The sequence below is a fragment of the Drosophila willistoni genome, assembly GCF_018902025.1.
Source record: "Drosophila willistoni isolate 14030-0811.24 chromosome XL unlocalized genomic scaffold, UCI_dwil_1.1 Seg141, whole genome shotgun sequence".
Classification (NCBI taxonomy): Eukaryota; Metazoa; Arthropoda; class Insecta; order Diptera; family Drosophilidae; genus Drosophila; species Drosophila willistoni.
This window is the reverse complement of record NW_025814052.1, coordinates 10,598,817-10,625,913: the sequence shown is the minus strand read 5'-3', so window position 1 is coordinate 10,625,913 and position 27,097 is coordinate 10,598,817. Positions and strand designations below refer to the sequence as shown.

Genomic DNA, 27,097 nt, shown 5'->3' with positions numbered 1-27,097 from the left:
AAATGTCATCAAAAAATCAAATGAGCGTCTTCATGGAGAAGATTAATACGGTGAGTGCAAATGGCCATAATTATTTTAGGTCTACAAGAGAAGCCCAATTAATTAATTAAATTAAAACAAATAATAATATTTATATATATTAAATCATCAGCTAAAAATTGAATAGAATTGTTAATGTTATTAGAAAGTTTGTTTTTTAAATTTAGATTATGAATTTGCAAAATTGTTAGCCAAAAGTTTAAAAAGTAATGGTTAAATTTTTAATAATTGTGTTTTCTCAGAAATATTTCAGATTCAGATTCAATTACCACAAACAAAAAATTGATTTAGAATTTGAATTTTTATAATATAAAACACATTACTTTTGAATAATGTAAAATAAGGGCCAACTGATGGCACTTTTTTCAAATTGGTTTTTTAGACTTGATAGGTCATTAATAAAGATGGCTAAAAGAACTTACAACATTTTTGTCTGCTTTTGGTCATTAGACAATTAGCAAGTCATTATAATTGGCTTTTAGGCCATTATATCTAAAGGCAGGTCCAAAAAGCCTATAAAGATTTAGAGCCAAATAATTATCATGAACTTTCGAGTCTTTGAATTTAAAACTTTATTTAGATTGGAAGGAAATTATAACGAAATTATTTATATGAAACTCTATATTTTGAGAAAATAATTTCATTTTACTTCTTCATTTTACTGGGAATTCATATTTCTCTTCAAAATCCTTTTGAATAGATTTTGCTTAAGTTCTTAAGTTTGAGGTTTTTTGGAGAAATAACTAAATAGAATAGAATCAAATACTAAAATGTCCAATAAGACTGATAAAAAGTAAATAAACTTGTGCTATTTTAAGTCTTTTGATCAGTTAAAATATATAGAAATATTCACAAATAAAACCATAAAAAGTTAGAACTCAAATAAATTGTAAATAAACATAACAACAACAACAACTATAAATATATGGAAACAGAAATCTGATTTGAAGCAAATATAATTATCAGCATTTTTGATGATTAGAAACACATGAATATGTCTGATTAGCTAGTTTTTTAGATTTGGATTTCTACAGTTATTGTGAATATGATGAAAGTATTTATAAATAGTCATGCAAATTCTATTTAGAACTTTTTAAGCGATTTTCATAAAGAGAAAAAGAAAATTGTTGTAAACTTGATTTTAAGTGGACTTCTATCATATCCAATTAAGCCTAAAATGTATAGAAATAAAGAGCATTGGATATTTGTATATATGTAATTATTATTCCCATAAATAATAATTATGTATTTCCAAATTAAAGGTAAATCAAGAATCATTCCAGTCCAATCATTCATACATACAAGGTGGCGCAAAAGAAGTCATCCGATGTTGTTTTAAAATTATGAAATGTTATATGTACCTTTTGTTTATATGTATAACCTTCGAAATGTCCCGTTTGTCACTGATTTCTGCTGATTATCCACTTTTCGGATAGATTGCAGAAAGAGGTCTCTCCCCGCAATAATAAAAAAAAACCTTGTATATCCTCATGATACTAATGATTAGTGCAAAATTCAAATGCAATTGAACAATTAACTATTATATGTACGTACATACATACATATATGTATTTATTATTTGTTAATTTGGTAAAGACTGATGAAATTTGTTGATTAATAATAATATTAATTGATGTGCATAAATTTCCCTTTCGAATTTCAATTGGCATGGCCAATTGCCCAACCAACTAACTCTTCAGTTAGCCAGTTAGACAGACTTTTACCCAACAGTTCAGTTCAGTTGGCTGAGCGTCTTCAATTGGTCGTTGTGGTTGGTACTCACTCCACTTTAGACATTTCTACAAAAAAAAAAAACAAATATTATTAATTAATATACAACAACAACAATAACAAACAAATAACCGAATAAAAGCGCGACTTCAATATGTTGTTGATGTTTTTCGTCTTCTTCTTCTTCTGCTTTTAACCACTTCTTTTTCGGACATTGCATTCAATTTATTATGCGGTACACAACAGTCAGTCAGTCAGTTAGTCAGTCAGTCAGTGAGTCAGTTCCTTTAAGAGCAACAGAGAAAGAGAGACAAAGAGAGACACTGCGAACGAACCAATCGACACTTAATTTTCACTTTCACAACAACACCAACAAAAATGCTACATTTTTTTTTTTTTAGTTTTTTGTCCAGTAGGTACTTTTGAGGTGAACAAAATCCAACAACAACAACAACAGCAACAACAAAAACAATATTGAAATTCAAATTCATTTTCAATTTCAATTTTTTTTTTATGACCAGTTGACAGTTTTGAATGCAAATTTTTGTAGAAAATATTTAGCCGATTGGCACACATACATAAAGACAGAGAGAGAGAGAGAGAGAGAGCGAGAGAGAGAGAGAGAAAAAGAGAGTTAGAAAATGCATAGAAAAACCAAATCAAGTGCCAGAAATTCAAAGAAAACTATACAAAAAAATAAGTATACTAAGTAAATTATATGTTCTTATTGTTCAAATATACCTAGATATATAATATATTTGCAAAAAGATGACAAAGCCATGATATTTTCCAGTGATAGAGTTCGAGGTGTTTTGACACCTTCTCGAAGAATTTTCCACTTTTTCGGCAAGTGATTTTTTTTGAGATTTTTGTGTCCTATAAATCCAAATAGTAATCAAATGCCAGCAGCGAAAAATACTAACTTATTTTTAAATAGAAAATATTTGATTTGAGCCCTAAAAATGTTTTCTAGATCCATTCCTATTTATAGATATTAACTAAGAGGTGAAATTAAATGGCATTGAACCTAATACTTTAATTTGTTGGACTTTGTTTCATTTAATTGTTTTTAGTGTTGTTGGACTTTGTTTAATTTAATTGTTTTTAGTGTTGTTAATTCAATTCTATATTTTAACTAAAAGTAGTAATATTTTTGTTGTGACTCCGTTGGAAATGTTCTTTCTGAACTACTTGAGTCACATTTTTCTACCTGATGAAATTGTGATATATGTACATATATACTGAAAGCATCTAATTCTATAGGCTAATTGATAGTTTTCACACCTTTTTGTTACTACTACTATAGGTATTTCCTGTTTCTACTAACTAAGTAGTTTACTCTATTTAGTTAGACACATTTTTGTGCTTTGTTTTGTTTCCCCTTTATACTCGTAATTGCATTTAACTTCCCCGTGGGCATGACTTTTTCTGTGTGTGACATTCATTTGTTTGATTCATTGATATGGCATATGGGGTGAATGTGAATAGTTCTCCGTTTTAAATCTCATAGTATATATCATTAATAAATTTTCTTAACGGAAATATCCCGTTTTTACCAGATTTTTTCTTTTTTTTGGTGTGACGTCAACTACCGTAATCTGTGCTAGAATTTTTCGACTCCTTTGACTTCTGCTTTGAATATTTCTTCTTTTTTTTTTTTTGCAAAGAGAGGAGCTGCTTTCTCCTTGCAGCAGGCAGGCAGGTTGCATAAGCATCTGTAAATTGAGGCTGCTTGCCACTTGCCACCACATAAAATTGAAACTGGTTCGTCGTACTGTGCTGTCTGTTTGGTTTGGTTTTGGTTTGGTCAAGCCTCAGAGTCTAAGTCAGAGTCACAGTCAGAGTCAGAGTCTTTGAGATCGAGTCTGGGTCTGGGTCTGTGGGGAGTTAAGACATCGTTATGGTCGATAAATATTCAATTTATGACGTAAGCCGCCGTTGACAGGTTCTAGACAACTGACATTGGCCAACTGGTGGTGCTGCTGGTGGTGGTGGTGGTGTTAGTGGGGATTGGTGTGGATTGAATTTGATTTTGATATTGAGTTTTAGATTAATTGCAGATTGACATAGTTATTTGCATTTAATTGATGTTATTTTTAACTTTCCAATCTTTGGAAAATTTCCAAATAAGTATTAGATAGATAATAGATGTCACTTGAACTTTCGAAAAAATGTCTAGAAAAGAATTTAGAAATTTGATTGAGAAAGTATTTTAACTAAATTGATCTAAGACATCTAGACTATTGCTTTCGATGCGCATTTTAGCTGAATTACGTCTAGTATTGAGTGTAACTAAAGACTAACCGCCAATGTCAACTATATGTAAGCTATATCAAATGGACAAAAACCACATCTAAAACAATGAATGACTTATTTTTTTTTTTTGGTTTTGTTTTGCCGCATTTCCCTTATTAAGAAAACGTGTGAAAACAAGGCCCAACGGAAAAAAAAGGAGCAAAAAAACAGAATATTTTGGAACGTGATGGAAGTTTTGTCGCCAAAATCCAAACACACACAAAAAAGCACAATGAAAATTTTTGATTAGATTAAATTAAGCTAGTTAAACTTTTGCTAGCTTTTTAAACTGACTTGGCATTTATTTACAGTTGGCATTTATTATTTACTTTTTTTTTTGCCTGATTGCTGTTGCTTTCCATTTAGGGAAAACTGTGACCCATTTATACATAAATATTCGTTATATGTAAAATTTCGATCACCAAATACGGAAGCCATGTAATGCTAATGAATTGAATGAGAAAAAAAAATAACTAACGAAACTAGCCAACAAAAAGAAAACCAAATTCGACAACCGAAAAAACTTTATGCGGGTACAAGTAAGAGAAACAGAGAAATAGAGTGAAAGACAGACAGGGAGAGAAAAAGAGAAAGAGTTAACGCTTGAGGTAGGCGTTGAGTAAAGGAGAATAGAGGGGCGGTGGGAAGGGGAACGAACCAAAAGAGTTGTAATAATTTCCTGTCCATTGATTTGCATGGTAGAAGAAATGTTGTTCAGGTTTTTCTCTAACTCGTCCAACTTACCTAATCATGACTAATAACTTGACATGCGAATATAAACCAAAAACCAACTACATTTACATAAAAATTCATAAGAATTTATGCAAATTATCTTGTCTTCATAGAACCATATTCAATATAAAATCTTTTCATTCTGCAATCATTCGCAAAACTCCAAAGTATTTCTTAGGGATGACTTTTTGAAATGGTTGCCAAGGAGGCAACCTTCTTCCAGAAGGTCTTTACAATCTAAAGAATATTCTCACTGGGCTCCACTGGGACAATCCTCCACCCTCTTAACAAGCCTGTCAAGGGTATTCATACTTCTGCATTAACAAAACTTAGTTCTCTAGTTAGGATGTTGACAACAAAAATGAGATACGAGAATCATACAAAAGCCACACAGGGTGTCTTGGCTAGAAACTTAGGCAGAGTAGATGAAACTCAAGATCACTTAGTGATTGATAATTTTTGGGATTCGATGGGCTGGGTCATCTGTTGTGCTTCATAGAGACGCCGACTTTATTAGAATGTTTCGATTATAAGGAATTTGCGTTGGCCGGTCAAAAAATAGACTCTTAGATAATAATAATAATAATAAGATCTAGTTATGAAGTATAAGATAGGCAGATTTTTAGGTATTATCCATGGATTATTCTAGGCCAATCTTAGCCAGATAGAAAGCGCCCGATTGAGTTGATAATCCAATAAGCAAAAGATGGCTCAAAAAACACCCTATAAACTAAGAATATAAGTATGTATGTGCATATATAGAATTATAAACCAGATACAACATATTTGATAAGAAAATACGTATAATATGAATATATATTTACTCAAGTGAATTTTTAAGATAAGCCCAGACATTTCTCTTCGCATTTCACACAGACACAGACACATACACACACTTACCGCCCTTCTCTATCTCTTCTCATCTCTATAGCATTAATCTTTATCATTTTCAGTGTCAGAAGAATCTAGAATCAACAAAACACTAGAATAATAATTATATATAAAAAAAAAACATTTGTGCGATAAGCGAAAAAAAAGCGAATAGGAAAAATAAAATGTAGCTAAAGTTAATCAAAAGAGTTCTCTTGAGTGGATATGGCAGCCGTTATACAGCGACCTCCCAGAAGAAAGGCCAAGGTATAAACCAACTAACTATTTATGTTTTAACAATGTAAATGAAATCAAAGCTCTCAAAATTTATTCAAGAATCTATCAATGAAGTAAATAAGTTACAACTTATTATAGGAGTTTTTTTTGAAAAGTTGTTCAAAGTGCTACATTTTATTCTTAGAAAGATCTCATTACTTTTGTTTTTTTTTTGTTAAAGTTCAAACTGAAATTGAGCACTGATTGGATTAAAATAGTTTCTGGACGTAAACGAATCCCTTTCGTAGTCCCCTTTCTGATTGAGTGGTCAGAAATTCTCTCGTTTTCTAATCAAAATTGAGTTTTTAGTCCTCTTGATGAGTTCCTGATAACTTTTTCGTTTAATCCGTTTTGAATACTTTTTCAGTCATTTTTTCATCACAGTCTTAATAGTCGATTATCGATAAATCGTGCGTGGTTCTCATATTTAGAGAATGATTTCTAGATTAACATTATTAATCATCATATTTAGATCCAAAGCGATTCTTTTTCAAGTCGTATTTCGTATCATGGCTCAACATAGACTTATCAAGGTGATTTCTGTTAAAACAATCTAACAATGGCTGTGTGAAAAGCTTTTAGCTTATTTGTAATGCATTTTTTTTCTACCAATTAAGTGTGAAATTATAGAAAAATTTTTTTGGCAATTATTTATTTCATGAGCTTGAAATTGAAGTGAATTAAAGATGGATCAAAAATTTTCTTTTCCATTCATCAGCATTTTACAGACTGATTTTAGTTTGGTTGCAAAAAATTGTGTTGATCATTGAACACTTTTTGCCATTCTCTTTAAACGTTTCTGTTAATTAGTTAACTTACTTTGTTTGTTTGCTTGTTTTTCTCTCTCTCTCTTGCTCTGTCTCTCGTTTGTCTTTCTCTATGTTAGTTACGTTTCGCATTGGAGAAAAAGAGATTTTCCCTATGGGTCAGACTGGCCTTTCTTTTGATGCCGCCTATGAACATACATACATATGTATGTATGTAAGTTAGTATGTGTATGTAAATAGTTTTCACATTTCCTTTTAGTTCGCCTCTGGCGCCTTTTCACGATTTTCCACTCCTCATTTCTCTTTCATTGTAGATGATGATGATAATGATGATGATTATTATTTCAATAGGTAACTATTCATTGATTGAAATGTCTCGCCATTTTCGCTATACACAAGCGGACAGGGTCAATTTAATAGGCACGTGTGACCTGTTGCCCTACCAATGTATTGAAAAGACATAAAAAACTTTCCCAAAAGAAAAACAAAATAACAAAAAAAAAATGTATCCAAAGGAGTTTTTCTTTTGTCAGGCGTTAAAAAAAATTTCACCCAACCAGCAGAAAACAAGAAATCGCCAACTTGCCAACTAGAAGATGGCCAAGGAGGAGAAGAGGCTATAGTAGAAGACGGAGGGCAGTCTCCTCCATGATCCTCAATCGTATGGCGATCTTCTGCTTTGTTTTTCTTTTTCTTATAAATTTTCGGTCTTAGTTGCCGTTAAACATTTTCACTTTCATTTTCAATTTGTGTGTTTTGGGGTTTCGCCGGCAACTCTTCAAGTCTCGATCTTTGGTTGGTCGCTCTGTCGGTCGGTCGATCTTTGGTTTGGTCTTCTCTCTCCCTCTCTCTTCCTCTCTGTCTCTGGCTTCAATCTGTACCTCCAGCAGCTCTCCTCCAGCCAATAATCACAATAATCATGGTAAGCTGCGGCGGCGGCGGCGACTATATAGGTAGATAAAAAAAAAAAAAACTGGTTGGCGCCGGATGCCTTTTCTCTCTTTTGCTCTTACTCTCTCTGCTCTTGCTCGCTTCTGTCGCGTATGGAATTTTCGGCCAAACGAAAGTGAAAACATTTGCCAAGAAGCCCAGAAAACGAAAAATCGTCAAAAAAAAAAAACAAAAAATTGAATTTAAATAAATTACGTATGTTAATTTTCGTGTAAACCGAAACTGTAAATTGTAAAAATCTCAACTGGTTTTCATATTATTATTATTGTTATTACCATTTCTTTCATTTTGTACTTGTTTTTTTGTTTTTTTTTTTTTGTTTTTGGCCAATTAATGAGAGGGTCAAGATACTTGGCTTTCTGCACCTGCCAGCCAACATGAATTGAACATAAATTGAACCTTTATTGAACTTGAATTTAGTATTAACTTTACAGAGTGTTGAGAGGGCGTATTCGTTCGTTCAGGTGACTGAGCACGTGTCGTGTAGATATTTTTAAGGGAAAATTTAAACAATTGAAACATTAATTACAACTGGAATACCTATAGTTAATTGGAGGAGAACTTAGTGGAGATTCATATTAAATGGAAGAATTGTTTGAAATACTTTCCGAATCTAATTGAATCTCTTTCAGTGTATACAAAGTATTTAAACTCTGTTTTTTTCAACTGATCATATCTCATCTTTGGCGTTTTTTGTTTGTTTTTTCTTGATCATCATCTTTTGGAATGGAGTGGGGAGGGGGGGAAGGGGTTAATCAACGATGAAAGCGTTAAAATGAAATGCTTTTAACATCATCATCATCGTGATTATCATTATAAATTATGTTTTTTGTTCAGTTTTAAAAGCATTATGACTTTTGACACGCCAAGTGAATTGAACTTCTCTCTAGCCATCCAGCCATCCATACCGACGCCAACTTGAGTAGATAAATAAATATTAAATATTAAAATTAAGGTTTTTTGAAAGCGTATATTCATTTGACGATACAGACGGAATGATGATTCATTCCGTATTAAAGATAGTAAAATTAGAAATAATCAAATTGTTATTCCCATATTCTATAATTTTCATTCTGGTCTGCACTTTAAAGTTTAAACAATTGTTGAAAATATATGCAAATAATTGAAGTTAAAGTTGAGTGTTTTTGAGTTAAGTGTTTCTGACTTCAAGTATTTTCTTTAGCTTCCTTTTGGTTTCTTTTTATTTTCATTTAAAATGTGGTTTTTTGTTTTTATTGTTTTTGTTTTGTACTTTTGGTACTCTTTGAAATTTTTATGGATGTTACGTAAAAAGGCATCAACATGGACTTCAACTTGACCAAAACAACAAAAACGACAATTGTTAAGCAATTTATCTTTATTTAATTGAACTTTTACTTTGGCTGTTGTTGTTGTTGTTGTTGGCGGCGATGGTGAACGCGTTTCATAAATTGCAAATAATTTTTCAACCCAAAATCAACCAAAAATGCGGATCAGGTATTAATATCCGATGCTTGTTATGAATGTAAGTGTGTGTATGTGTGTGTGTGTGTCTGTATGCTAATCCGGTAAATCAATTGATGTGCGCCGCAGGCACTTATAAAAATCCATATAAATTATTAATTCAAAATAATGCGAAAGGCAAAAGCAAAAACTAAAGAAAAAAAAAAAGAAAGAAAGAAAGAAAAAAATGCCGGCTGAAAAGAAAAGTTTCAGTTGTTTCATTTCTTTTATTTTTCTTTGAAATTCGAAAAACATGTTTTGAAAATGAAAAGAAATGATTAAACATATGAATAAATTGAGATATGCGATGAAAAATTGTTAAATGACCTTCCAAAATTGATGCATATTATTGTTATTTCAAATTGTGGTGACCCCGATGTTTCAATGGAATTTTCTTTGTTCGCTTGTTATGGGATATTTCAATTACATACACATACATACATTTGAGTATTTCAGTGGAATCTAATTTTGGTGACCCCGACGTTAAAGCATTAACTTCAATTAAATTTTTTTGAGTTTTCTATTTTATCTTCAAAAATTTTTTATAGTTCTTTCGGGTTTTTGAGTCTGGCCCACATACAAACATTTTCTTAGATCTATTATTCTACTTATTTCCAAAATAAGAAAATTAAAGTTAATCTCTGGCCCGGCATAAGCATGACCAATTTGCGGTGAGAAGAGAAGAGAAGAGAAGGGAAGAGAGACAAACAAAACTAGCCATACCACAGAATTTTGCACGATTTTTATCGAAACGAATTTGGCGATTTGAGAGTTGAGAGTTGATGCTGGGTGTTGATGTTGTTGTTGTTGTTGTTGGTGGATAAAAAGTCAACTTAGTCTGGAACTGAAACTGAACTAGCAACACTAACCAACACCAGCAACAGCAACAGCAATAGCAACACCAAGCCTAAATCAAGTTGCAAGAATGCGGAATAAATGTCATGCCAGAAGATAGAGTGATAGAGAGAGAGAGAGAGAGAGAATGAGGGGGGATGGTGAGACAGGGAAACACGATTGAAACACACAGAGAAAAATACTTTATGGCTTTAAGATAGTTAGACAATATGCGATAAGTTTATTATGTGCATCGCTTTTGATCTGAAATCGCCAACATGCTGAAATCGAAATTGAAACTGGTTTCTAACAAAAGCAAAGTGCCTCCAAGTGTAGCAACAACACTTTGCCTTGATTGTTGGGGGTGTACTTGGCATTTTATAGAGCAAAAAAAAAAAATAAATAAAACTTCTTACTTCATCTCCTCGCCTCTAACACCTGCCATCCCGCCCGCCCGCACGCCTCATACCCTCATTCATTATGCAAAACTAGTTCTTTATGTGAGTCTCTCATTAGGTAAGTATTTATGATCAAAGGCAAAAAAAAATAACTAAACCAAACCAGAGAACAACAAAAAATTGTGTTAAAATTATAATTAATTGCCATTTTCTTTATTCTTTAAAACCTACCCCCTCCCCGCTCACAAGTTGCCTGCACTTCAAATGGGGGGGAAAAAAAATACCTCTTGGCTCAAAATTCTTCCGTTTGCATCGAAGGTCGTTTAAATTTTTTAAGTTTTGTTCATCCATTTGCTAATTGTTAAACTTAAAGCCAATTAGGCCCATTATTAGTTTAATATGTGAGGGCATTTTCAATTTTAGTTTTAGCTTTTTTAGTCATTTTGTTGTTGTTGTTGTTGTTGTTATTGTTGTGTCTTGTGCGCCGCCCGTCCCCTTAAGAAACATGGCTAACAGAAAAACAGAAAATCATTTTCAGTTTTTGGCCTCTTAAACTTTAAATGTCAGTCGAATCGCCAAAAACAGAAAGAAAAAAAACAAACCACAAAAATGCAAAGCCAGAAATGAAACAGTGCAAGAAAATGGAAAATGGCTTTTCCAAAAGCTAAGAAAAGAAAAAGGTGGGCAAGACAAAACTACAAATCACTTAAAGTCTCTATTAAGTTTATGAAATGTGAGAGATTAGGAAAGGTTTTTAAGGTTTTTTTTTTCGCTTAACTATAAATGGCATAAATAAAAGCAGAAAGAAATGGTTTAGTTAGCTTTATTTTTAACTCTAGATATTCCTTTTTGTTGTTAGCTCGTCGGGGTCACCAGTTTGCAGTTGAAACAATTAAATCATAATTTTATGATCAATTTCAAGTTTATTGTTAAGACTTTAAGAGTTGAGGCTTATATAAATGGGTGAAATGATTATATTGATAGCCTTCAATTGCTCATTTCTCACTTTCCATTCATGAGCCTCGATATTTTGGTTTTGGCAGCCTGTCAATTTCAGTTTTTAACATATGCATAAACATTTATGTATATACATCTACATACATACATATACATATCAGGTAGATTATAATCTTCACCAACGACCCTCATCATTTCTTGTAATTTTTTTTCCTCTCCTCTGTGTTGTTGTTGTAATCACAATTAAAAAGCACTTGGCCAATTCGCCAAAAAAAAAAAACAAGAAAAAAAACAAAATTCAAAATGAAATGAAAATAAAACCGCTGACCGATGACAATGATGATGAACATAAAGATCAACCTGCAGCCCTGCCTTACGGCTGGCTGCCCCTTCTCTCCTCTTCTCTCGTCTCCTTAGGCCATCGCTTCACTCAATCTCATGACTAATGTGTCTTGTGTAAAGGTTGAATTGAGATTCAGATTTATGAGAGGAAAGGAGAGAGGAAAGAAGAGGCGGTGGCGGGTGCCCCGCACAGCATGGTGAAGCATAACCCCGGATCGTACCGAACCGGACGGTCGGTCCCAACCCACCTCCGCCGCCCTCATCATTGGCAACAACAAAAGCATTGCCATTGCTGCTACTGCTGCATTTAGTGAAAGTTTTGATGGCCCGCAGCAGGAGATGATCGCTCGACCAGAGCAACGAAATAAAAACAAAAAACCAAAAAAAAAAAAAAACACCTTAACTTCCACTTTTTTTTTTCTTTATTTTTTTGCATTTATTTTTTTTGATTTCGGCAAGTGTCTCATTTTGTTATCCCACCTTCTCCTACTCCTCCTCTTCATCGTTTCCCCTCTCCTCCTCCCCTGCTGCTGTCGGCCTCTATGGCTTTTGGTTGGCATTTTGATGTTGGCTTATTTAAATTGGCTAAATGCTGCACCCACATTTTCGCTTTTTGGCCATTAATTCTCAGCTGAAAATAAAAGATAATAAAAAAAAATATTCGACTAAAAGTAAAAATATATTTTAAATGTGTATTTGGCCTAACTCTCAAATAGGCCAATTTAGTTAGAGATTAGAGTAGATCGTACATATTTCTGATATCAACTGTCAGAGGCATGAACAACATGAAACTTGAAACATTTCAGATAGAATGTATTTATTTTCAAAGATTTCTTGTTTTGCCTTTTTGGCTTTTGGAACTTTAACTCAATTCAGATAATACGATAAACGGTTTGAAAAGTAGTACAAGAATTACAAAAAACAAACTCAAAAAAGCAAAAAAAACAAAAACTACAAAAACTAGTCCATCGATTATTTAAACAGCTGGCAGCCTCAGGTAATGAATGCATTGACTCATCGACTTGGGTATACCCTGGTTTCAACGACTTTGACATCAACACGACGACAATTGGCATAAAAGCAGCTGAAATCTAATTTGTAAGCATATAAATTTGACAAGAAATGTCTTTATTAACGTCAAAATTAAAAATATCCATTGAAAATGAAATAATAGACGTGAAATTTCTTTATATTCTTCATTAGTTTTTTTATTTTAATGGACCTTAGCAATGATAAAACTCAAATTAAAAGCTTATAAGTGATAGACATTTTGATTTCAACAAATAACTTAATTCCTGCAAAATTCAAAATATTTTTTAAGTGTTTTCTTCTAAATTTATTTTTAAACAATATCAGTTTGCAACTTAACTTTCTTGAAATATATTAAACTTGCCAAGATCTTTGTAAAATCAAATCTATATTTTAAGAATATATATATATGTATAGGAAGTAAATTTTGCTACAGAACTCCAATGAATCGCAATGGCAAATACCATAATTTCAACACTGAAACTAGTTGAGGATTGCAACTAAATGAAGCAAAGTTTAGCCAAGTCTGCTGATGATAGAACTTGGTGGTTCTTGAAATAGCTATACAGAAAACCTGTTCACCTTTTTTGTATTGCCTGCCCTGACTTTGTTAAAGAACTCTCAAATTGCAGTGCCCAAAGCTAAAACTAGTTGAGAATTACAACTAAATGAAGGGAAATAGAAATGGAAAAGCTTAGAATGCCAAAGTTTGCCAGAGTTTGTCGTGCATTTCCTTGTATGTCAATAGAATAAATGTAAGAGCTGCTTTAAACCTTTTTATATATAAGCAAGCTCAATGATCTCTTTATCTGTTAAAAGTAAAATAGTTGAAATTCCTCATAGGGGTGGCGAGGGAGAAGGGTTTCGGAGTTAAAAAGAGTTGGTAAAGCGTAAAGTGTTTACAGTATTACACCGGAAAATGCGGAAATTTCGCGTGTGAGCCGGGAGGAGATGTAATCCCATAACTAACTGATATCTAATTGCAATGAAAAAGAGGCAAAAGACAAGAGCCACAGTCAGAGCCAGAGCCAGAGCATGTTATAAATTTTGTATTGTTATTAGCTATTATTAAGGTATGATTTTCATTTCATTTCTTGAACTCGAAACATTGTCAGAGGGCAGGAGCGAAATAAGGGGCTACCAGAATGGGCCCTTATAGCCATGCTAATTCTTCTTCTAAAATAAAAACAAATTAATAGTTAAATCATAGAGTTACTTAACAAAGTTTATAGAAATGGGCCCAATATAAGGCCCAATATGAATGCCCTCCTGACTACTGATCAGTAGCAACTGGCACCCAGCAAAAATTGGCGCTGGACCGTGGTGAAGGTGTTGTAAGGTGTTGTTTACATGCAACAATAACAGAGACAAAGAGAGATAGAGAGTGGCAGAGAAAGAGAGAGGGAGAGAAAAACCAAAAGTAAAAGTAATCAAGCTAATCAGGCATGCGGGTGTTAAGCAAATTACATACATTGCACAACTCTGGCAACAAACAATCGGCCAATAAAATATCATATATATATATATATGTATATATATATAGTATTTATATGTAGGTCTTTTCCAACTAAAGAAACCAAAAAACAAAAACCAAACGAAAACATGGAAAATTGCCATGTTGGTTTTTTTTTTGGTTGTCTCTTTTCTATTTTTGTCGTTTTTTTTTACATCTTACATCAGTTTGATGATGTACGAGTAGTCAAGTTTGCATATTTGCCATACACAAGATTATGGAAGCTTTTTGGGTCAACTACGTTAGGATGGCCAACCGCATCTTATGTAAAAATTGCACATTGTTTAAGCCAAATTCCAGAAAAAAAAAAAAAAATGCAATCGCAAGTAGAAACCTCTCTCAAAACTTTGTCTCAGAGACCATAAGATAACTTATTGCAAATGATTTATGCAAAAATGCAAGAAGAAAATGTCAATATCAGCTTGAAAATAAACAACATCTTAAGGTTTTTACCTTTTTGACTTTTGGGCTAACATTAGGCAAACTCTTTAAAAAAGCTAAGAAACCAATTTCATTTAAACTGAATTACTTTTATAAATAGCCAGTTCTTTGGTAAATTTGTTTTAATTAAGTTTGCTTTGCTTTGAATTGTCACACTGGGCGTATACGTAATTGTTGTCTAAACGGTGGTTAAGGTAATGAAAGGTGCAGTTGATTCCGGTTGGCCTTAGGCGGTCACAGTGTCAGATCATAAACGCATCGAACTAGATTTCAAAGCACACGATTTGCATGGAATGAAGTCCTTGGAGTAATTATAAACAATTATTTATTAAGAAAATTTATCAATTTAATTAGCAATTTCTTGAAATTCGCACATCCTTTAGAAATCTGATGCACCCATCTGTGCTTCAACTATGAATTCAAAAGAATTCTTAAATATAATTTCGGTATTATCTATCGGTATTATCTCTCTCTCTCTCTCTCTCTCTCTCTCTACGTGACTAATTTTCCTAATTAAGACCCAACAATTAATTGGAATTTAAGAAATGTTGCCAACAATTTGCAATTTGCAATAACTTAAATGTCAATGTTTACCTCGCTTAGTTAATGGCATTTGTCACTTTCATTTAAGTTGGTCATAATGACTATTTTTGGATCAAAGAAACCAAAACGAAAAACCAAAATGCAATTGCAAATTTGCCAAAGAAAGTGGCAACGATCGGCCGGCCACCCAAATGGTTGCCATGCGTATGCGTATGATTGATTGAGGCATGTCCCCAATGTCTGACGGGGCGTGGTTACGCCTCACTGCAGTAGAGGATGTGGTAGAGCAAGTGTTGACAAAGCGGCTCAGCAATAATTTGATTTTGACAAAGACAAAAGACACAAAAACAAAATAGAAACAAAAAACATGCATTAAAAGTGGGTAAAGATGCGCTTAGACCAGACCCCCCCCTCCTCTGCATAGTTTGTCACCCTCCTTTGCCCCTGTTGATGGTTGACGCCATTACCAGCTGATAGACGAGTCCATGTCTCCCCCTTACTCTTTCTCTTTCAGTCTGGCATGAAGAGGAAAAGTTTCTTTCTGCACTTTCAAAAAGAAAAAACAAAAAAAAAATTAAAATTTTGTTTGGTTTATTTTTTTCCCCTAGCTTGGCATGCGGAAAAACTAGTTTTTCATTTTCATGCTGGCAGGCGGCGGCAACTTGCGCCATTTGATTTTTTTGGGCTTTTGGGTTACATTAAGGGCAATTTTCATTGCGAACTGTTGGCCATTACCCTACAAACTACCACAAAAAGGAGTCCATTTCTAATTTAACTTGCTCTACAATAGAAATTAACACTTAAAAGGAAAAATAAGGGTATAGGATGGTTATGCTTTTTTACCTTTTTAGTCTTCATTTTGGCGTTGTTATTGTTGTTGGATTGCCTAACACTAATTTTTGTTGTTGTTGTTGTTGATTTTTTTGCACAAATGTGCCAAAAATCTGGCTGACTTGCTGGCTGGCTAAGTCTGGCTGGCTGGCTCACTGTCACTTCCTGTCAAGGCACTTACCAAGTTTTTTTTTCTCTTAGATTTCCATTTCACTTTATAAAGTTATTACGCGAGAGCTGAATGAATTGTGAGTGGAGATTGGTAGAGTGTCGAGATGTTGGAGACGTTGGAGGTGGGTGGGTTTTTTTTTTCTTTTTTATGGTGGGTGGAGACGGAAGTGCATTTATCTCTTTCATGTGTGAAAAATTTGTAACCAAGCAGCAAATGAAAATCAAAAAAATATTAGGATAAAAGTTAAATTAAAGTTCACTGAAATTTTGTAGTCATAATTCAAGTATGTTAAGAAGCAAAACATTCAAGAAAATATTTCATATATTTAATTTTATTTTAAATAAAAAAAAAATGAGTGAAACAAATACCCCAAATTATTTGTCATCGGACGAGGAGGATGAGGCATTGGAGGAGGACGAGGAGGAGGAATGGCCACCAAGAAGAAGTTTAAAAGAAGCCTTTAAGCTTAGAAAAACGCGAGTTTATGTCGGCAAGGAGCACCACAATGAGGAGGAGGAGGAGAAACCTAAGGAGCCCTCAGGTCCGGTTTATTGGATCACTGTCCATGGTTTTCCCTATGAGGCCGCCGACCATGTTGTATCATCTTGTTTTATACGATTTGGACAAATTTTAGAAAAACGTTGGCAACGCCATCGCTTACAATTGAGATATAGGACCAGATGGGAACTTGAACGAGCCATTTCCCATGATTGCAAGAGAATTGATCAATTTTTTGTAAAAGTTTATCCTACACCGGACTGTGAATTAGCCGAGAATTTGACAGGACAACATTTCGTGGCTAATAATGCATTTGACTGTCCATTAAATGTTCCAATGCCGTCACGAATAGAATACACATGGAGAACCTATCCTAAAATGTTTGTAGAAAATACTTCATCGTTTTTCTATCGTTTTAAGGCTGTGTTGTCGCATATTCTCTTCAATACGAATTTGTATGAGATGCCAATAGTTAAAGATACTTCAGAAATTCCTTTAGCCTCATATAATGGCAATCCACATATGGGCATTAAATTCTAAAGATGCAATTATTAAATATATATTTATATACATATATGTAACAAATTAATAGGTTTTTGTTTTTTAATCCATGGGGAAGTCTGGGAACCCCCAAGAAATGACAATATTTCGAATAATTCTTAATTGTTTTCATTCCTTTTATGCCAAGTAAATCTTCCAAAATGCCCCCTGACATCGCCCAAAATTATTTTCTAGATGTGTCCATGCATTTACGTCTTCCATTTTCAAGACCTTTGGGTGTAATTTAATGGACTATCAACAATTCTAAGGGCAACATTAAGTGACCTTGACTAAAAGCCAAAGACCACCTGCAGCTTCATCTTCCTCAATTGACCCTTATAATGGGGGTCTTTATTAAATATGGTTTCGGTTTACGGTTGAACTACTAATTATGACCAAATAAGTTGAAAAAAACCAAATTAGATTTGTATTTTGCCAACACACGGAGCGTCTAATTAGACCCACGCGCAGACCAAAAAAAAAAAAAAAGACACCTCAAAATATTTCAACAAATATCAAAAAACCAAAAAACCAAAAAAAAAATGAATAAAATTAATTAGTCAGTCAGTCAAAAAATGGAGGAAAAAAAATAAAAGATTTTAAAGAGTCCCACACACAGCTCAAACATAGACAGAGACACAGACGTAAACTGTCTGCTATGTCAGGCCCCGCTGACAGTTCTTAACTTGAAGCATTGACCTGATTTTTTGACAACAACAACAACAACAACAACCAATGCAGCAACAGCAACAACAGTTGGCGTCAGTTGCAGCAGCTACTAGACCAAATAAAGTAGGCCCTCTCTCTCAGCCTCAAAACTTCTCATGGAAGCTCCAGTCTAAATCTTGTTAACAAAGCCAAAGACAGAAAGAAAGTTGAGGTAAATTATCTAATCCCATCGATTGTGCCAATTGTGAATTGAAAGTGAATTCAACTACAAATCCAATGCCCCAACTTCTTCACTCCACTTCACTTCACTTCACTTCAGTCATATGGAACGCTATTGCCAGACATTAAATAAAAGGAAATTACTAATTAACCATACATCAGCATATTATTAATTTGTAATTTCTTGATTACGTTAGCCAATTGGCAAATGGCCAAGCTAGCTAGCTATAAATGTATGTGTGTGTGTGTGTGTGTAATAATGAGCATGTAATAAAAATTCTTTTGCATAACATTCAAGAAATTTGAACCCGAGAGTTGCACTCTCTCTCTCTCTCTCTGTCTCCTTCTCTCTCTTTCTTGTCTGTCTGTCTTTCACATTTTTGGAATTTGAAGTTGGGTGTTAGTTCAATTCTCCCACATGATTTTTATGGTTTGGATTTTGATTGTGCAACCGTAATCATATATGTATGTATAAAGCCGATCTAAGACAACTGACAACAAGTTGTCAAAATTCTTGCTTCAATTACGTGTGTGTGTTTGTGTGTGTGTATATATAAATAGTAAGAGAGAAGGGAAAATATTATAAAAATAACTATGGAAACTATCAATACGGTAAGTCTTAAACGGAGAGGCACATTGACTTTATGCTATCCGATCGTGGGCTCATATGATACAATTATTGGGGCAAGAAATGAAGGAAAGAACCATTTTTCACCTTTTATAAACTGCGAGAAATTTTATATTCAAGATCGATATCTTTACAAAGGGGCAAATTTATATCTACAAATTTAAATACTATATAGATTCACCACTGGATGGAACATTAGCAGAATAATAGTTAAATATTATAAGGAATGTACGGAATCTAATATTATAGATGTAGAAATTACCCCTTAACTGTTTCAAAAACCTTTTATCAGTGCCGGATTAGCCACTACTTGAAGGGTGGGGCGCTACTAGAAGGTTTACAATCAGTGAAAATCGGTAAATTGACAAAAATTTAAGTTAACCAATTCTAAAAAAAAAAAAAGGAACGTCTTAAGTTTTCGTATCGATAACTTTGCTAGATTTTTACTGATTTTCGAAAGTCATATCTCATTGTAATGCTTTTAAATTCGATTTCGAATTGAATTCTAAGTCATCTCAAGTGGTCAAGTTTTCCTTTCAGTCGAGAAAGTTCAGCAAAGTATTCCAAAAAAAAACTCAATTTCCTAAAGCTTTAATTTGGTCGATTTTTGAAATATTTGAAAAATGCATGTCTTTATTTTCAAGTTGGAATCAATTTGCATTAAAATCTTGAGAAAGAAATTTTTAGCCAATTTACGGAAAATGTCAGGCAGCAAAGAAAGTTTCAAGTGATATATACAGAATAGAATTTAAAATCGAAAATGGAATATGAAATATCATATAAAAGAGTATTGAAAAGAACATAAAACATGAGAACTTAAATGAATAGAAGAACATGGAATACTTTAAAATTGAAAAGAAAGGAATATAATATAGACATTGCAATAAAAAATTGTATAAAACAGATCAAATATATATACATATATATAAATAATTGCATTTAATAACCATGGGGTTGTATTTAGAAGATTCTTTAAAGAGTATTTTATTAAATCGTATTATATATACGATTTTTGGCTTAAAAAATGTAGTAAAAACCAAAAAGGGGTGTCCAAAACTTCCCCGCCCCCCTCTCTGTGATTCCAACCATGTTTATATTACTTAAGCAATAAAGAACTCACAATTAGATTGTTAAATTTATGTTGTTTTTTTTACTGTGGGTGGAATAAATTCATGTCATTCATAATTCATACGTAACTCATGATATTTTGTCTTGTTTAATTCATTGCAGACTCTCCAATCGTGCCCCATTGTATGCATAAATGAACCAGATACGCATAGTGCCAACACAGAAATATTGGATACAACACCCGAAAGTACTTTAGAGAAGCCAAGAACTGTTGGTGGTGGTGGAGCGACAACAGCGGCAACAGCAACAGCAACAGCAACATCATCGAGTGTGACAACACTTAACACTGGTGGCAATAATAGTTGTATTACCATTAATTCTAACCCAACAACATCATCATCATCAACGGTAGCGGTAGCAACTGCAACAGGAACATCTGCCGTTGCCACTGCTTCCATTTCGACGGCAGCAACATCTACCAGCAGCAGCTGTTCATCGGGTGTGACTAAAATAACCATAACCAGTGACAACAGCAGCAATCACAATACAAGCAATCACAATAATAGCAACAGCTTAGTATCGATTACTAGTTTAAATAGTTGCAATAGTACATCTAGTACATTGGCCCTCAATGGTAGCAACAATCATCCTCACGGCAACACTCTACAACAGGGTAGCGATACATCATCTGCCAATTTTCAAGAACGTTTCGATTTTGATCATTTGAAGAGCATAATCAGTGAATACAATTGCTTTAATAGTTTATATCGCTATTGGCATAACGGTAGCAATAGCAACCACAACAACAGCAACAACAACAACAACAACGACAACAGCAACAACAACAATAGATCCCATCTAACTGGTGATGGTGACAATGCCGATGATAATAGCGGATTGGGCAGCATTGCCGGTTCCTTTTATACAAATAATATATTAGGCTATACATTTGGCTATCCATTTGGCATTAAAGACGACGTCGAAGGACATCACAGCAACACAAGTGTTGGCTTTAAAAAATCACATTCGAACCATAACAATAACAATCATCATCATAGTGGCAGCAGCAGCAGCAGCTGCAACAACGAAACGCCACTCCAAAAACACTATCGTCAACAGCAGAAGAAGAAGATGCCTGTCTTTCGAGGACGAAGAGCCTGGTGCGGCTGCTTCAAGGTGAGTAGTCCACCTGTCTGTCTACCTGTATAATCATTAGGTTAGGTTCATGTCTTCAAGTGACCAAAATGTCACGTTTCTATGTACATATGCTTGATAATTATTGGTTAACACAAGCTTGACGAATATTTCGAGTTGGGTTATTTGATACATTTGAAATGGGAATTGAATTCGATTCGACTCCGTCTTGATTGAAGTTGGAGTACGACAAATTGCATAAGCAGACATTAGCTTGATATATTAACATAGAACAATGGAATTGAATATTCTATAAGATAGAGCATGGAATATGGAATAGAATGGTCTAACTAGAAAAGTATATAGACATTTGAAGAATATAAAAGAGACTATAATGCTATAAGATGGAATATAATATATATAGATACAAATATGAAAATTAATATAGAATTAGAGTATGGAAAAGAATATTTGTATGTATGTAGGAATATTTCAAATCTGGAAGAAAATACAGAATCAAGGGCGGAGCCAGCTATGGGTAAGGAAAGGCAGCTGGGTAAGGAAAAAATTGCTGCTTACCCCTTGACTTGAATCTTATTGTTAGCTACGACCTCGTATGGGGAATGCCTTGGAATAGAACATAGAAAAGATTATAGATTCAAATATGAAAAACAAGAATATAAATGCAATAATAGAAATGAGGGAACGGCACATCTAAAATAATATAAAAATGTTGTAGAGTATATATTTGGAAATATTTAGTTGAAATACAGAATAAGAACAAAATAGAACACAAAATAGATTAGAACAAAGATAATGCAGAATATAAAATGAAATGTGAAATGAAATATGGAATAGAACATGAAATACAATGGAATTGAAGAGAATATAGAAATAGAATCTAGACAGAATGTTAGAGAATATATAATAGATATATGTATGATATATGTAAAAAACTGCATAAAAAGTATATAATATACAAATCTGAATAAACTATAGAATGAAACATGGCAGAGAATATGGAGTTAGTCATTAATATTAAGTACTTTCTTATATGGAAAAGTATCTGATATCCAATTCTGATTCTTCTGTATCCAAAGTATTCTTCTTCATGTCTTTAATATTCTATCCATTTTGAGACTAAAAACTTGGGCTTAAAGTTTACGACAGAATAAGTTGATGTTTTTCGCTAGAAATAATAGTTGAGGTTCATTTTTTTAATTTCTTTTTTTGTTTGCAATAACAGGTAGAACGACTTGCTAAAGCCTACCGAAACCCCCTTTTACCACATCAGACGGATCAGTTTACAATTTGATTTTGATATTTTTTTTATTATTGTTTCACTTATTCTCGATGTCGATGTTCAATGCAAGGTTGGGCAACAAATGGAAGAATCGAATCGAGTTGTGGCTAATAATTGGACATGCACTGTTAATAACACATACACATTAGATATACATACATACATATATATATTCATATAGAGACCAAATTAGAAGTGACGCTTGAGTGATTCCGATTACTAAATCCATGACCACCATCCTACTACTAATACTACTACTAATATCGGGTGAATGATTTCCTCCTTTCGTTTTCTAGGACGATGAACCGCCTGAAATTTGTGTGGTCGAGGGAGCCTTCACATTGCAAACTCTTACGCCAACCCAACCGATGCCAGCTGTCGATGAATTGGATACGAAATTCGCCGAACTGGTGGAGGAGCTGGATTTGACGGCACCCAATAAGGAGGCCATGTTGAGTTTGCCGGCCCAGAAGAAGTGGCAAATCTATTGCTCACGTAAACTACCTTTGGATGCCAATGATGGAGCAGATGGACCGACGGCCATTACACAACCGCCGACAGCCGAGCATTATATTGAACGTCTAAAGGATCTGGTGGTCCACGTTTCGCTATCCCCGGAAGATTCACCCAGTCATGAGCTGAGCGCTCGCCTCGATAATCATGCGGCATTTGTGGATGCATTGAAGACCGCCTTGCGTACATCGACTCATAGTTTTGTATTGCGTTTTGTCGAGCTGGATGGCCTGCCCGCTCTGCTCAATTTGCTCCTGCAATTGGATATACGAGTGGCAAATAGTTCCCTACACACTAGTCTCATTGGCTGCATCAAGGCCCTGATGAACAATTCGATGGGTCGGGCTCATGTGTTGGCCCATCCCACGGCCATTGATACGATTGCCCGTTCGTTGGCTGCTGATAATATACGAACGAAAATCGCAGCTCTCGAGATTTTGGGCGCCGTTTGTCTGGTGCCCGGTGGCCATCGTAAGGTATTGCAGGCGATGCTACATTTTCAGGAATTCGCCACTGAGCGAACACGTTTCCAATCGATTGTCAACGATCTGGATCGTTCCACCTATGCGTATAGGGATAATGTCAATTTGAAAACGGCTCTCATGTCCTTTGTGAATGCTGTACTCAATTATGGGCCTGGTCAAGAGAATTTGGAATTCCGTTTGCATTTGCGATATGAATTCCTAATGCTGGGCATTCAGCCAGTCATTGATAAACTGCGTACCCATGAGAATGAGACGTTGGATCGACATTTGGTGAGTTTTGTGAAATTTTCGGTTCAATAAATCGACTCTAATTCTCGGTATTCTCGGTCGTTTCTTTAGGACTTCTTTGAGATGGTGCGGGCCGATGATGAAAAGCAATTTGCCCGCCGTTTCAATGAGGAACATGTGGATACAAAGAGTGCCAATTCCATGTTTGAGCTCTTGCGTCGCAAGCTATCCCATTCGCCAGCCTATGCGCATATGTTATCCTTGTTGCAGCACATGCTCCTACTGCCCTGTAAGTGGCTTGGCTTTTATCCTTTTGATGGGCCCATTTTCATTGGTTTCTCTAATTCTCACTATCGTAGATACGGGCCATTGTACGGAACATTGGCTATTGATTGATCGTGTGGTCCAGCAAATTGTCCTGCAAGTGGAGCAACGACCGAGCAGCGATCTCATAACCGATCCCGATGATCCCACAAAACAATTGGCATTGGCCAATCAGACAAGCATACATGATCCAGATGTGGCACCATTGCAGATAGATGTCAATAAGCTGGTGCGTCTGCTGGTCAAAGAGGAGCAATTGACACAGGCACGCAAGCGAGCCGATGAATTGGAACGTGAGAATTTCGATATACAATCTCGTTTGGCCAAAAAGGAACAGGAATTGGATCTGCGTATGCAGGAGAAGGAAGATCTGGAAACGGGTCTGACGCGTATGCGTGAGCGCTTAGAAAAGGAGTCATCGCAGCATTCACAGGCCGTCCAGCGTGCCCAGACAGCTGAAATGAAGGCTGAGGATTTGCAGCATCGCCTGCTCAATGAGCAACAGGAACGTGCTCGTCTCGAGCGTCTCGTTACCGAGGGCAGTATACCCGATGATCAGAAGGTTGCCGGGCTAACTGGTTGTAATGGAGCTGTATCACCGCCACCACCGCCGCCGCCCATGATGAAGGCAGCAGCAGCAGCACCACCGCCACCGCCGCCCATAATGCCACCACCACCACCGCCACCGTGTCCAGGAGGAGGGCCACCACCACCGCCAACTATGGCACCAACAATGGGTACGTAATTCGAAAATCTCCAAAGAAAACTTGAACTTCATTTTGAATTGAATTTTCCTACTTTCCTACAGCTCCCTTGCCACCCAAATTGGAGATGCCAAAGAAAAATGTGCCACAGCCGACGAATCCTTTAAAAAGCTTCAATTGGTCTAAACTGCCCGATGCCAAGCTACAGGGCACTGTCTGGTCCGAGTTGGATGAAAGTAAATTGTATAATAATATGGAATTGGAGTCCATAGATAAACTATTCTCTGCCTATCAAAAGAATGGCGTTTCGGTGAGTAAAGACGAATTAAAACAAATCGGTTTTAATTATCTAAAATTATTTAGGCAACTGATGGATCCTATGAGGATTTACGTGTCACTGGTAAAAATAAACAAAAGGTTCTTTCGGTCATCGATGGACGACGTGCCCAGAATTGTACCATATTGCTAAGTAAACTAAAGATGAGCGATATGGAAATATCAAAGTAGGATCATCCCATTTCTAATATCCCCTTAATCATTCCAATCTAAATTAAATTTTCAAATAATTTTTGTAGGGCAATACTCTCCATGGATAGCAATGAGCAATTGGCATTGGATATGGTTGAGCAGCTATTGAAATTTACACCCTCAGCGGAGGAGAGAGCTTTATTAGATGAGCATAGCGAGGATATTGAATCTCTGGCACGGGCCGATCGTTTCCTCTATGAGATATCCAAGTGAGTAGCTACACACAGGGAATTTTTGAATCGAATCGAATCGAATCGAATAATCGAAATGCAATCGTCTCTATAGAATACCACACTATGAGCAACGTTTGAAGAGTCTGCACTATAAGAAACGTTTCATGTTGACCATAAATGATCTGATACCACGTATTACCAGTGTAATGGAGGCATCCCGTGAAGTGGCCCGATCGAGACGTTTGCGTAAACTATTGGAGCTAGTCTTGGCATTGGGTAAGATGAAAATTCTACAAATTTTTGTAAATATCTAGTATAATTTGTGTGTTTGTTTTTGTTACAGGCAACTATATGAATCGTGGTGCACGTGGAAATGCCTCCGGATTCCGTTTGTCTTCCCTTAATCGTCTAGCCGATACCAAATCTAGTGCTGCCAAGGGCACAACTTTGTTGCATTATCTTGTTCAAGTCATTGAGAAGAAATTTAAAGATCTATTGAAATTGGAGGATGATATACCACATGTACGTGAGGCATCAAAGGTATCATTGGGTGAAATGGATAAGGATATACAAATGCTGCGCACCGGATTGGCGGATGTGGCTAGAGAAATTGAATTCCATCGGAGTTCGGGACCAGCGCAACAGGGTGATCGCTTTTTGCCCGTCATGCGTGAATTCCATACACAGGCATCTGTCCGTTTTGCCGAATTGGAGGATAAATTCCAAGATATGAAGACACGTTTCGATCGTGCGGTTCGTCTGTTTGGCGAAGATGGCTCTGTCCTCCAGCCAGATGAGTTCTTTGGCATATTCGATTCATTTTTGGTCTCATTCGGTGAGGCGCGTCACGACAACGAAAGTTTCCGTCGCCGGCAGGAGGAGGAGGAGAAGCGTGCTAAACAGGAGGCCGAGCTCAAGAAGCGGACAATTGAGCGGAAAAATAAAACCGGACTTATGTCCAGTGTGGCACGAAATCTGGGTCTGAAATCGTCATCGACAGCGGCCAATGATTCGCCAGTCAAGGGCGATAATAAGGGAGAATTCGATGATTTGATATCGGCATTGCGTACGGGCGATGTCTTTGGCGAGGATATGGCCAAATTCAAGAGATCCCGCAAGGCGAGAGTTGTGAATGGCAGCGGCAGCAGTGGCGTCCCTGGCAGTGGACCGGGGGCAAGTGCAGCTCCTGGCGGCGGTCACACCTCACCGCCGCGTCATGGTAGTCTGCAACGGGAGGAAAGTGGCCGGGAAAGGGAACGCACTGTGAGGCGTCAGTAAAAAAAGAGTATTTTTTTTTTTTTTTTAAATCTATATATATTTTTTTTGTAATTATTTATCTATATATATATATATATATATCACTTAATAATCCTTACCTAAATCTCTGCTAGAAAAGCGTGAAACCAAATTTTTTTTACAAAAATTGTAATTTTAAAATGAAGAAAAACCGAAAACTGAAAAAAAAGAAGCGTAAAGCAAAAAAGACGAAGAAAAAGTGAAAATGTTATTGAAAACTACGAAATAATTGTTTTGTATGTGTATTGTATGTGTGTGTGTACCTTTTGAAATTGTAGTGCTATATATATAAAAATATACTATATATACCGATATCATAACGTGCTCATCTATTTGCTAAATAAATAAATAAAAAAAACAAAAAACGACAAAAAAAAAACATAATCACATCCAAAGGTCAACATGATGACCTGCCATAAAGTCATGTTCATTAATAAGATTTATACATACATATCCTTTGTTTACTTTTGTATCCTTTTCTTTTTGTTTCGTGATTAATCAATCTGTTTATGTTTTTTAGCACCTTCACATTCAATATATAACAATTTTTGTACACAGAAAAAAGAAAACAACAACATATAATT

The 27,097-nt window shown here is 35.1% G+C and overlaps 1 protein-coding gene across 2 annotated transcripts; it reads left to right on the top strand.

Annotated features, from left to right (window-relative positions):
* LOC6641138 (disheveled-associated activator of morphogenesis 1) lies at positions 1–27,097 on the top strand. Of its 2 annotated transcripts, none has more exons than XM_002064025.4 (10): positions 1–50; positions 19,988–21,001; positions 22,559–23,530; positions 23,600–23,777; positions 23,848–24,549; positions 24,621–24,826; positions 24,880–25,019; positions 25,092–25,253; positions 25,330–25,493; positions 25,561–27,097. In XM_002064025.4, exons 1-10 carry the CDS (start codon positions 3–5, stop codon positions 26,493–26,495), a joined length of 4,521 nt encoding a protein of 1,506 aa, XP_002064061.4. In that variant the 5' UTR covers positions 1–2; the 3' UTR covers positions 26,496–27,097. The 2 variants fall into 2 exon arrangements, with proteins under 2 accessions (XP_002064061.4, XP_046867066.1); XM_047011110.1 differs by lacking the exon at positions 1–50 and adding an exon at positions 18,687–18,741.